At 44.4% G+C, this 13,808-nt stretch overlaps 1 protein-coding gene across 2 annotated transcripts in view; it reads left to right on the forward strand.

The window, feature by feature from the left end:
* Nucleotides 1-6,597: 6,597 nt before the first annotated feature.
* Nucleotides 6,598-13,808, forward strand: part of URI1 (URI1 prefoldin like chaperone) — a 37,100-nt gene continuing 29,889 nt past the window's right edge. Inside the window, exon 1 of one of the 2 annotated variants that reach the window (XM_015874046.2) lies at nucleotides 6,598-7,031. In XM_015874046.2, coding sequence (XP_015729532.1) covers nucleotides 6,960-7,031 — 72 coding nt within the window. In that variant the 5' untranslated portion in view covers nucleotides 6,598-6,959. The remainder of the gene's footprint in view (nucleotides 7,032-13,808) is intronic. The other variant, XM_015874048.2, reaches the window with a different exon arrangement.

Raw genomic sequence — 13,808 nt, forward strand, 5'->3', positions numbered from 1 at the left:
TTGGCTGTGAGGGCACATTGCTGGCTCATGACCAGCTTGCCATCCACTAGCACCCCCCTAGGCCTTCCTGGCACAGCTGTTCCCTACTTTGACATCTCCTGGTTTGTACTGATAGCAGGGGTTGCCATGACCCAGGTGCAAAACCTTGAATTTGGGTTTATTGAATCTCCTGGATTGAGGTTCTCCTGGACCCACTGCCTGAGCCTGTGCAGGTCTCTCTGAATGTCATCCCATCTCTGGCTGCATTGACAGCACCGCACAGACTGGTGTCATTTGCAAACTTGCTGAGGGTGCACTCGATCCCACTGTTGATGTCACTGATGTTAAAGAGCACTGGTCCCAGTACTGACCCCTGAGGGACAGCACTTGTCACTGTTCTCCATCTGGACATTGAGCCATTGATGCCATCTGTTTTTTTTCAGGACACACGCATTGTTCTCTTTTGGGCCTAAGGACTGCTAGCCTGCATTGCTGGGGGTCTTCTCACTGAGACTTGCTCAAATATGTGCAGTTTACATTGTTTCCGACAACGTAAGTACACAGGTCATTTATTTTTCTTTTTTTCCCCTAAATAAGAATGCTAAGCCTGTAGTGGAAATCTTCAGGAGATGGAAAATGTAAGGCTATCTGTTACAGATGTCATGTGAATTCAACAGTGGTAAAAAGTGCTGGATTTACATCACTGGGCCTTGAGACTGCCATTTTAAGTGCCACCTGCAGTGGTGGTTTATGAGAGATGAGGCTTGCTCCCCTAGAAGTTATGAGACCACCCAGCCCTGATTACATATGCCATGGATTAGGATTCAGATGGTAATGATTTCTCACTATTACTAAGGCCAGATTTGATCTGGCGACATAAAAAAAGAGTTCAAATTGTATTATGAGTCTCCTCAGCCTAGGTCCTCCAGAAAAGCTCCTCTTCTTTAGACAAGTCATCTGAATTTTACTCCCTTGAGGAGAGTCCTTAATCATGTAAGTATTTCTTCTGAAACCACAGGGACTGTTTCAGTAAATGGGATTACAGGTTTAAGAAAGGACATGCAAGAGTGAATCATAATGCTTTTTGGTTTAGTAGCAGCAGTAAATAGAGCACGGTGGCTTTTGGTTTCCTTCAGTTTGTCACAGTGCTGCTATAGTGGGTTTTTTTTTATTATTCTTTAATTTTTGAAGTAAAGCTTAATGCACTGCTTATTAACATCAAGAATTTTACTGAGAAGGATTAAACAGAACGTATGGGATATCAGGAAAACAAAGATGTCTGTAGTAACAAAATGGAGTACTTCAGAAAAGGGTAAGTATTGAGAAGCAATACAAAAGGTGAAATGAAAGGGAAGTGTGGTGACAGGGAAACAGGTTTGAGCTTATCAGGGAAATGCTGTTTTCACATGAGTATACTTTAACAAATGTATAAATAAGTACATGTAAATATATGTAAATAGTTCTTGGAGGTGAATAAGAAATTACAATGAGAAGGATAGACAAAGTTATTAATTGAAAGTAATGATAAACCCACCCTTTGTAGTTACAAGATTTACTTCAGCTCCAAAAACCAGGGTAAAAAGTTATGGAAGCATTTTAAGGCTGTGATGTTGGTTTTCTGTAACACAAAGAAAAGAATCCACTTGTTCAGGACAACCATTGCATTTATGGCTTTAAATGAAGCCAGTGTGAAACACCCAAAAAGCAGGCACATCTCCTGGGCCTTGGCACTGCAAAACAGAGAGCTTCCCAAGAGTTTGTGTCCAACTGGCCATCTCTGACACAACAGAAAATAACACATTTTTCTGCTAGTTAACTATGGTTTTGTTAAGAGTATTTAACAGGGCCGCTTTTGGTGCAAGCTCATGAGTCTGATCTGAGTGGCTCCTGTCTGGATGCGAGGTATCACATGGGCTAACCACGTTGTCGTGGGTGAAAGCTTTGCAAAAGGGAAATGCAAGCCTTCATAGGAATTTTTAAGAGCTTTGTGCTTGCAGTCTGTGTGCACTTTTCCAGCTTTCACATCAAAGGCAGTTTGTCTGTCCAAATACTAGAAAAGAAGCACTGCATCTGCTGTGATGGAGATGCTTAAATCTGCTGCCTGGATCTGAGTGAATACAGCTCTAACTCTGCCACCTCCATAACCACTTCAGTGAATGATTACAGATGTAAATAGTTTTGGTAAAAGTCATCCTTAATGTCACAACTGTCTCTTTAGTAGAAATGTGAATTTGGTGCCGTCTGTTTAGCAAGCTAAAAGAACAAATTTCATAGTAGCCCTCATAAAAACCTCGGATCTTGATTCTTCTTTCACTTATGTGGTTATAAATCACCACTGAAGTCAACAGAGTTATACCAGCTTTAATTCGTGTACATATGAGAGGAGATTGAAGCCCTTAAGGTATTCAACTATCTAGGCTATCTTTACCAATATACTGACATGATCAGAAAGCTCTCCTCCTTTACAGAGAAAAGATGAGGAAAAAAAGCAAAGTGACACTAATCTTTTCTGAGTCAGCCTTTCCTCTTGGGTGTGACTACATGCAGAAAAGCTGGGATTTCCAGGTGATATTAATCAAAGATGGCAGAAGCAACTACAAAGCATACAAATAAAGCATCCAAGTTTCATGTATTAAACCAACCAGGACAGCACTTGCAGTATAAAATCTAAGATACAGTCAGCTCTGCTGCTATGAGATGCCTGAAGCTTTATTGCATATTAGTAGCATAAAAATAAATTATGTTAATTTATTGTTATTAGTAAACATAATAAAACATACTACATGCTAATGGTTGGCTATCTTGCCTTCCAAAGGTACCATGTATTTTACGTAGATGCCTTGTGGATCAGGAAATAGGATTTCTAGGTGCTTCTACAACCTGTCCCTCTTCTCAAATAGCTGCCCACGGTTCTGTGTGGATATGTGTATGCATGCGTAGTTTCTAATTGCTTTCTGTATGTCGACTTAGTCTAATGCAAATTCTTCCACACTGTTTCCATTGTGTTGACAGACTTTAAGTCTTTTATGTTGCAGTATCTTAAATCTACACGTAACAGAAAACCAGGCGCCTTGGAAATGAATTACCATCAAACTACTTATTTGCTGTCCTACTGAAGAGGTGAACAAGAGGTTGGATCATTTTTATGGTTCTCAGGTATCTCAGTGTTAAATGCAGGACAGGTGAGTGGATGGATGGCAAAGGAGAGGGTAAGTTGGCTACAGTGAACAAATAAATACTTAACTGTCACCTAGTGCCTCTAAAACTACACTTTAAGCGGGAGTTAAGCTGTTAAAGCATGTAACTGAAAAATTAGCAGCGTGTTGGTGTCATCCCTGAAACCTCTTATCTTTAATGAGAAAAAGCAATGTGGAGGAAACAAGCTTCAAAGGGCACCACTGAACATGCAAATATCACTATCACATGCTGAGGTTTCAGACCAACAGACATTTAAAACCCTTATTCATACTACTTCTGGGCAATGAAAGGTGTCTAGCAGCTTGACTACGTTGTCCTCAGGATAAACGCAAAAAATACTGACTGTGTCAGATGTTAAACTGAAGGAGATGCAGCCTTTGTCCAGGATTCTGCAAGCACTGAATATCTTCACTTCTTAAAGTAGTTCCACTGAGCCTGGAGGGCCTGGGTATCCTTCCACATTTGCTGACAGACTCATAGACATAAATGCATGTGAGAGGAAGCTCTGAAAGAGACAAAAGAACATAATTATGATCTCATTAAGAGCCATTATTAGAAAACTTAATTATGGTCTTGTTCAGATTAAAACTTCTGGATAAGAAAAATTTGGTATCAACAGGTGGGGCTGGGAGGATTTTAAGTTATTTGTGGGTGTGCTTCACCATGCCATGCCACAGCAACAAAGAAAGGCTTTTCATTCTTGGAAAGAGCTGAGGAGATTCTCTTTAGAAGTTCAAAGTGAACATGTACTGAGAGTATTACATCCAGAATTATATTAATGTTCGAAGAAAGACATACCTTACAAGGCACTGGGTGCTAGTAAGAGCACTATGAGCAGCCACAGCACACACACCTGCTAAGCTATCCAGGTAGAAGGGAACATGCAAGCCTTGCTTAATTGTATTTCCCTCACTTAACAGCAGAGAGTTCTTCAGAGTTTTCCCTGAAGTTTTAGGTAAGTTGTCTGGCAGAGTGTCTAAAAGACTTAATTTAGTAAACAAGTAAACAAAAATCTGCAGCTGAGAGAACCAAATTTCAATGGGGTTTATTTTATACTCCATAGAGTTTCACTGGTGACAATGGTTTTATACAGGTTATAAGCACAGAAGAATGTGACCCAGAGATAGATTTCCCGTTCCTCTTTGGCAAATGCTGTCTCCCATCTGTTTGTCACTTTTAGAACATTTTTTCATTGGCAGATGAAAAACAAAACATACAAAAGGATCCAGTAAACTATTCCATACTTTAGTCAGTGCAACCAAGCCTGTACAGTCATTAAGCTGATAATAATGCAGCCTCTTATGTAGGCCAACTGTCAGAAGTGCTCAACGCAATACAGCCCAGTGGCTGATGATGTACTTGTGGCACGTGAAATAGTGGAGCTTTTGGAGCATGATACAAGAAAAGCGATTGCGTGTCTTTTTTTACTCAGACAATATGAAGCGTTTTGTGTTGTAAGATTCTTTGTGTCTCCTCTTGTTAGCCTTGTTGTTATTATGTCTGGCAAAAAATTAACATCTTAAAATACATATCATCCTGTTGTGCATCTGTTTTGTCCTCCAATCAAACCATGAGGTGAGACAGGATCAAATGAAAGCACTTTTAAACAACCTGTATTTGTACTGTCTCCTGTGAACCCTGTTCATTGGCAAAAATAATGGAAGAGGCTCCAACCAAACCAAAAAGGAGTTATTTACTGTAAGCTTGCTAGTGAGCTGTTTTCTGAAGGCAGTATATAGAAGTATCCTGTCTGTTCAAAGGGTCCAGAATCCCTCAGTGACACACATGCGCCAGAGATTTCAGATAACTCTCAATTATTCTTGAAGATTATGGATGTAGTTATTTCATAAAGCAAACTACCCAGCTGCAGTTGCAAATTTTTATTTGCAATATTGGAAGCTGTATTAAAGTCTGGCTAAAAGCTAACTTCCAGCTTGAGTAACCATGCTTTGAAAATTGGTTCTAAATTCCTCTTCTGTAGAGCTTTTACAAGCTCTTATGGGTAGGAGGGGGGTTGGGAATCTGGGTTTAGAAAAGTGCACAGCACACAGTATGTTGTGTATGTAACATCAGTATTTTTGTGGTGTATACGAGGTTAGTTCTGCTCATGGGAAGCCTGTTTTGGTTTTTTTTTTCAGAAGATGGAAACAAATCCCTAATGTATGTGTAGTGAAGATGGGCCTTTCTGCTGCCATCTTATGACACGTCTGTGAGTATCTGCGGGGGAAAGGGAAGGATATAGACATGCCTGTTCACTCACGGGAAAGGTGCAGCCATAAATGCAAGTCCTATGTGTAACTGGACCCAGTTGTGTGATGTCTGGCATATAGAAGTTAAAATGTGACCGCTAGAACTGTAGCAGTCAATTAAGTTCCCTCCGGAGTTGCTCAAGCCTTTGATGGCCTGTCCTGGCCTGTTGGCTGTTGTAGTGTTCAGTGTTAATACACGGCTGCCTTCCACTGGTCATGAGTGGTGTTCCCTAAGGGTCAGTACTGGGACCAGCCCTGTGTGATATCTTTATGGATGATTTGGATGAGGAGATTGAGTGTACTCTCAGTAAGTTACAGATGACACCAAGTTGGGAGGAGGTGTACATCTGCTCATGGATAGGAAGGCCCTGCAGAGGGATCTGGATAGGCTGTATCAATGGGCTGAGGCCAATGGGGTGAAGTTCAACAAGACCAAGTGCCGGGTCCTGCGCTTTGGTCACAATAGCCCCATGCAATACTATAGGCTTGGGGCAGAGTGGTTGGAAAACTGCACGGATGAAAAGTATCTGATAGTGTTAGTCAACAGCCGGCTGAACATGAGCCAGCAGGCTGCCCAGGGGAGGGAGTCACTGTCCCTGGAGGTGTTCAAAAAGCCGGGAGATGTGGCACTGGGGGATGTGGTTAGTGGGCACGGTGGGTTGATGGTTGGACTATGTGATCTTAGCAGTCTTTTCCGACCTTAATGATTGCGAATTTCCTGCACATCCATTACCATGTGGCACTCCCAGAGTGGCCATCCACCACCACCTCATGGTGCAGTAACCTTTCTATGTTGGCAAGCCCTGCCGTTGCACTATCTGATTCGTTAATCTTTTAAAGTCGTTTTGCAATCCTGCAGGTCACAGAAGTCCCAACAATGTAAACTTGTGAGAACGAGCACTGAGATCAGCAACCGTGACATAACCTCCCTGCTACAGAAAGATATATAATTATGTGTTTCTGCACTCCTAGGAATATATGATCGACCCGAGCGCCTCACACATGCGTTTTTGAACCTGAGGCCTAAGGGCTCGGGGCCTGTGCCCCGTGCAGGGCTCGGTGCCGCCGTGCTGTAGCGGGGGGGATCCGGCGTGGCCCGCGGCGGGCAGGGGGTGTGGAGCGCCCGCCTCTCGCTGCTCGCAGCCGGGTGCCTCCCGCGGGCCCGGCTGGCTACCCAGAGTGCAGCAGGCAGGAGGCGGGCGGCCGGCTCCCAGCTGCAGGCGCTCCCGGTCCGGTCCCGTCCCGTCCCTGCGGCGCAGCGGGTGCCGGGCCCAGGCGGCGGCGCGGCCCAGAATGAGAGTGTGAGTGTGAGTGCGATGCTTCCCTCGGCAGCGGCTCCCCGGGCCCAGGCGGCGGCGGGCCCCGCGTGGATGCGGCTCTGGAGCCGGCGCTTCGCCCTGCACAAACATTTCTATAGGACTCATTCGCCCTGCTGAGGAGATCGGCCCTCAGGCCGCCTGTCCTCTTCACTCCGCTTCTCGGAGCGGCTCGCTTAGAGACTCCCGGCCCAGCGCCCTGTCCGGCCCGGCGGGCATGGAGGCCCCCGGCGGCTCCTCGCCGCTCAGCCCCGCGTTGGTGGGCCGCCTCCGCCAGGAGCACGAGAAGGTAACGGCGGGCGGGACCGAGGGGGCGCGGTGGGACCGGGGCCGGGGTCTGGACCGGGACGGGACGGGAGGGCTGGGGGGGCGGCACAGCCGGGCCTGCTCGCTGCGGTGGGCACGTGACGGCGGTGACGCCATCGGTGGCGGCCGGGGCGCCCCGCGGCCGGACCCTCGTGTAGCGGGGATGGGCCTGTGGGCGCTGCGGAGCTGCGGAGCCCCACACCGGCCCTGCCGCCTCGGGCACCGTTATCGCCGCTCAGCCAGGCGGGCCGCTGCGCTCCATGAGCTGTGCTGCGGGCCTGCACGGCGCGTCGCACAGCATCCGCCTCGGAGCTTCGTAGAAACCATCCCAGCGAACCGAACGGCACGAAGTGTGGGACAGCTCCGTGTGGATCACTAACAACACCTCACACTGCCGACATTGCTCCGGGACTCGGGCTGTGTGTAGCACATGCACCACCTGACCTCCAGCCTTTCTGCTTCTTGTATACGCCTAATGTTTAAAAGCTAAAATAGGCAGGCTGCCTCCTCAGTTGTAACATAAGACTTGTAGCTTCAGTGTGCGTTGTGTTGTCACCTGTTGTTCTAGTTAAGAGTAAGAAAATCTGATCATATGTCCGTGGTTCTGTACAGTTTTCCAGGTGAGACATAGGATTGACACCACGTCTGCCTTTAGATAGCACAGATGAGAATTCCAGAGCTGTGCCATCAGCTGAGCCTTAATGTGGGCAAACAGAGGATCTGTGAGTGAGCCCTGTGTAGTCTGCAGTCTCTGTGTAGTCTGTGACCTCCTGTGCCCCTGAGCTCATGTTCACAGTGGTAACATTAGTGAAGAATAACTCCTGTGCTATGTTGGTCTCAGTTGGGCCTAATGTGCAAATGGGTGCCCATGTCAACTGATCCCCAGCTCGTGGTGAGACCTCACCATACACAAGTTTAAGGCTCTTTTTAAACTGATTGCTGCGGTGCAAAAGAAGTCCAGGATTCCATTAATTAAGCCTGTGTTGGGCTGATGTACTGAAAGTATGTATTATCATAAGGAAACTGCGGAATTCCTGTAAATTGGCTAAAAAAAAATACTTCAGTATGAATACTTCAGCTTCAATATGAAATAACAGCAGAGATCTACGTGTCTTGGTTACAACAGAGTGTTGTGATGAAGATATAGTAGGCTTTCCCTCATTGCAATGAATACCCATAATTGGATTACAGAGCATTTTAAGTTATGAAAACGTTCTGTTTTAAGATGGAGGAGGTCTTTTCAGCTGCTTCCTTACAGCAATTGGTATTTTTCTCACAGAATTACAGAATTTGAAGGCTCCTGGTTTGGTCTTGGCACTAAGATGGAGTAGATGTAGTTACCCTGCACTGTGGTCAGTTCCAAACCACAGTAGGAGCTTTGTAGTAGCACGGTTCCATAGAGCTATATCTCTGTGTGCAGGTCTTTAACTAGGCACATAACATTTCTTTCAGATGATGTGGTATTGTGCTGTTATAGTAATACTTGATGAAGAAAAAAGAAACCCATTTGTTCCCATTAGTCTGAAGGCAACCTTTAGTATAGCAGTGGAATACAGCTTTATCTATCTGCAGATTTAAAGATAATACATGAATTCCTTTTATTGTTTTAACATCCAGGCTGTTGCACAACCCTGCTATAGCTACAAGTTTGAGATTTTATGTGCTAAAAAGCTGCTGTGGAGAACCTGGAACTGAGGCCTCCTTCCTGTTTAAAAATACAAAAAGAACAGGATGTTGATGACTTGCCGTCCTTAATCTGATTGAGGCTGCGACTTCCACGTTGAGGACCCCTGGTGAAAAGTAATTTTAATTCTTGTTGAGGAGTGTTTGCCTGTTGGACAGGTTTCATCTTGTTAATTTGTGGCGGTAGTAAGACCAAACGGTTAAAAGCAATTTTCAGTGCTCCCACTAAAGGCACTTTGTATAAAAACATGACTTAGAATGTGTATCTTGGGGATAAATTACTGAAGAATATCTAGTAATTTTCATGATAAAGACCATCATTGGAAGCACAGTGCCTGTGTAAAGTTTTGAGTATTTCTGTAAGAGGAATGTGATGTATGTATCACGGATTACTTACAAAAGCAATATATGTTAGCTGAAAATACTGCATTAAGTCTACCGTAAGTTAGTACAGGAATTATAAAATGAATATTTAAATAAGTGGATTCTCATGCTGTAGAGCATGCATTTAAGCTTAGTATGTGGTATATATTTATTCCTATGATCACATGGGTCAGGATTAGTGCTGATAGGAAGCTGACAGGTGAGCCTGGTGTGGCTTGGTGAGACTTGTGTAGATGGTGAATTTATAGTGGGCTCATGTGTCCTGTAGTTCCCAAGCAGTGCATTGAAGGTGTAAGGGGGGGTATTAGAGAACCAACAAGACCCAGGAGACATCTGTAGAGTGCAGACACAGGCATGGTGAACCTGAAGGATTCCAGTGCAATCTGACAACGTGGTATTTTTTTTGTTTGCATTGACAAAACATGTTTTTTTATTTCTCTCTTAGGAAAATTAGGGTAAGGAAGTGACTTTCCTGCCACTCATCTTGACTACAAAGCACAATTAGATTTAGTAGAGCTGTTACCATAAATTACCGTAACTCTGTGGCCACTGTCTATTGTGACAAGTGCTTAATTTTCATGAATTTAATTGGTGGAAGCTGTATGATCTTTGATTTCCAAATTGTGTTAAAGATCATGTGTGCCTGCAGTTTGTTAACAGTATAACAGAATGTAGGTGGGTTATGAGGTAACAAATCACAGAATCCTAAGCTGAACTCTCATACAATTAGCTAAGTGTTTTGTTTAAGTCTTTCTCAGGTGGTACCTATGCTATGAAATCAACAGCTTGGCAGTGAACTCTACCTGCAGCCTGAAAAGAGCAGCGAGGCTGAGTCCAATCTTGTACGTTTCCCACTGCTGCAGGGCCTGCTGCAAATATGGAGCTGATGGCCTGCGGCCTCACAGGATGAGTCAGTCTGCTTCCCAGCTCAGTGTTATCCAGAGCATTGCACTTCTCCCAGCCTGTGTCCAAGTGAGCAGAAGTCAAACTTCACCAAAGAGCTGAAAGAATGTTGTCTTTGTTCTGGAGAGGGCAAGTGTGTACGTGTCATGCCTCACCAGTAACTGAAGTGTGTGGGCGAGGTGATATCCTCCAGTTCTGGAGCTGTGCTCCTCCAATAGCTTTGAGTGCAGTGCTCTTCAGGAATCAGCATTAGGAGATTTGTAAATTTCCATTCCAGAAGTTGTAGGCATAACCTGGCCTGTCATACATGAGTGCCTCTTACCTCTTACATTTCTTTCCCTCTTTCAGATGGTGCACTGTAAAGATGCGTAATTGGTAGGAAAAATGCCCAGTGATGCACCCAAACCTGCAGACAGGGGACTGATGGCTGTAGTTTACTCATTGCTGTGGCTCAGCACTGAACCACAGCCTAAAGGTATGTCTGTGAGGCGGCTGCCAGCACGCTGTCACTTTGAAGGCAGTCAGCATGGGTATTGCCAGCAGCAGTTACTGCGCCGTAGGCTGTATCACAGCTTGCAAAACCTGCCTGAGATGTTTGGTTTCTTGGACTGTGGGAGTTTTGTGCTGATGTCTGCTGTTGCCTTGGTGTGGATGCAGGACAGCTATGGGTATGTTCACCTGAATTAAGCTAAAATACTAAATTCTGAGTTCCTTAGCTCTGTCTCAAGATGAGGTTATGTGATGTAACCTCTGCCTTGCTACCAGGGAATGACAGGCTCTTGCTGCTTTGTTCTTGCTTCCACCAGTTCCACTGGTGCAGATATAGAATAATAGAATCATAGAATCATTTAGCAGAAAAGTTCCTTTTGAGATCCAGAGGATCTGAAACAGCCAAACCAGTGCAGGATGCTTGTGGTTGGGCACAAGGAGGAAGTGTGCTGCCCCATGAACCGTGAGACAGCCTGCCTGGTTGGGCACAGCATGCTTCAGAGCCCGGGTAGGGTTACTGCAGGTAACTGAAGCCATTTCTCCATGTAACCTACAGCCACAGCTGGGATTGTAACGTAAAGCCATCGTGAGTGGACAGAATTTCACAGCTGGCCCAAGGGGGATAAGGCATTTTCTTGTCTGCTTTTTAGTTCCTTGGTGCTTCAAGTATAATTCTTAAGTTCACAAAAATCATTTAAGTCAGAAGCTAGTAATTCCATATTGACAAAGGACAGTTAGTACTAGTCTTTCTGCAAAAGTGTGAGGGCCAAAATTGATACCGAAATATTAGATCTGCACTTGTTTTTGTATAGGGCTATGTAAAAATTGCGATCACAATTTTAAATAGGAAGATTTTTTTTCTTTATAAAGAAATTTGCCAGGATTCAGATTCCTTGATCTCCTTTACTTCTTCCCAAATACATTTCTTGAAAAGGCATAAATTTCCACCCAAAGGGGATCTTATGCTAATAATTTGTTGAAATGTAGTGTTTTTCAGTAATATAATTTAATAAATGAATAGGAGAGCTCAGAAATGCCTTCTTCCTTTCCTTTCAGATCATTCCGTGTGCCAACAGGCTGAGGAACTTTTAATAGTTTTATTTCATTTTTAGATTGAAAATGGGGCTCTAGGAAAAACAATTGTGCAAAAGTTAATTTTGTCTTTCCCCATCAGTGGCTGCTGTGTTTTAGGCAAGTACTGGGTGATTTCCTGGGGGAAAAAAATGAACATTCATTTAAAGTGTTTATTTTGCATGTGAGTTGTTACACCCTTGTTACTGAGAGATGATGGAATGTTTGACCACCCATTCATGCTCTTCTGTAGTGCAGAGTTATGTGGTGAACTGGCTATTTCATCAACAAACTGAATTTTGTTTCCTGGTTTTGAAGTGTGACGGAGAAATCTCATGTGAATATGTGTCTGAATGGGTCTTGATACTGCCAGCATTTATAGTTGGAGCTACCTGACATGTATGTACCAAATATGCGCATGCACAGGGTTAAGCAGTTAAACTCCGGAGAGCTGGAGTCATCTGAATTAGATCAGTAGTGGAAATGACCTTGGATTTATTGTTAGCCTTGTAAACACAGACCTGTGTTGCAGAAGAGCAGCGTATACTTTCACTGTAGTTTGTGGAAAGTCCTGAGCAACAAAACCAAGGCTGAGACTGAGATCTTCACACAGTCCTACATGGCAGGGATGGTCTCCCGAAGGCAAACTGTTGGCTTTAGACTTTATTAGACCCTTACTTTAATTACCACCTCATTACTTGCTCTGCTTCCACAAAAAGTATTCCATACTGTCATTTTCCCTAAGTAACTGGAAATGTGATTGAAAGGGATGTTTAAAGTGAGACTAATTCAAGATTAAATAGTCACAAATTATATTATTGCTACATGTAAACAAATTACTTGCATATCTGATTTTATTCAGATTACTTTTCAAGTGGTAAATAATGCTTTATCACTTATATAGTGCTCTTACATCTTTAGAGTGCTTTTCTCACATTAATTAATCATCATTAAACACTCTGAGGTGGGTAGGTTAATACTATTATCCCCGTTTTGCAGATGAAGAAATGTAGACTGAGAGGTGGTGATTTGCTCAAGGCCATATAGAAGAAATAAAATCAGAGCTGGGATTAGATCTATGTCCCTAGCTTCTAATTTCAGAGGACCAACCCAGTTGAGAGCCACAGCATTGAAACAACACATACAAGTGAGCACGTGGAAGCAGCACACGCTGGGCCTTTAGATGCTGAACTCAGAGGCTGGTTAAATGGAAACTTTGTGCTGTGTTTCCGTGTCCATGCTCAAAGTGTGGAAATAGCTGCTCATTCATTTAGGAATCCTTCTTAGCCTGATGGAGCCCCCTCCCCCCCCCTTTTTTTTTTCATCTTCCATTGAAATTGACATTCAGCCTGGAAATAACAGTTCTTGAGGCTTGAACATAACTGTGTGACTCGGGTGAAGCACTTTTCACACGTGAGACGTGAATGAAAAACGTGGCAGCTTGCTTTAATGCTGAGAGAGATAGGAATTCCCCTTGGTGTGCTAAACCCACTGCCTTTGTAGGCAGCGCCCAGCTGCTCAGTACAGAGTGGTATCCACGTGCGTGCACTTCACCTTAGAGAGCTCAATAAAATAAGATAGTTCTGCCTGGCTGATCAGAGGCACCACAGAGGGTTCTGTTTAGCTCTGAGCTGCAGGAGCACACACAGAAGCAACAGGTAGGAAAGAACAAGGTGGAAGAAGCTGGTACCCTTCTATGGGAGGGTGAGGACCTGCTGAGGAAGGTGGCAGATACACACAGTACAAGGGAACAGGGCAGAGTCCTGCAGGCATGTGGAGGTGACAGTGCCACGCTGCAGCATCCTGCCAGCTGCCTACCTGCACACAGGGCTGTAGCTGAGTGCTGCTGGAAGGAAGGGGCTGTCTGCTTCTTTGTTTTCTTTAGGACTGTGGAGTGTGTTTTACACCGGTGGGCCCTGTTTTAATAACCCGAGCTGTGGTTAGGTAGTGTCAGATGTGCTGCAAGAGTAGTTCAATAGATATTTCAGCGTGCAGATAAGCAGCTGATAACCTTGTGCAGGAGGATTCAGGATTATTGGTAGTGCTTCTAGTGTGGGGCCTCAGCAGCAGAGCGGAGCTGGTGGCACCGTGCCCTCGTGGATGAAACAGAATGGAACCAACAAACAGGTGATTGGATCTGTTTACCCCAGGAGGAGTTCTCATTCTTTAATTGTAACTCCAGATATAAACGATGTGGGGAAGATAGACTAATGATTTTCCCGTGTTTGAT

The sequence above is a fragment of the Coturnix japonica genome, chromosome 11 (assembly GCF_001577835.2).
Source record: "Coturnix japonica isolate 7356 chromosome 11, Coturnix japonica 2.1, whole genome shotgun sequence".
Classification (NCBI taxonomy): Eukaryota; Metazoa; Chordata; class Aves; order Galliformes; family Phasianidae; genus Coturnix; species Coturnix japonica.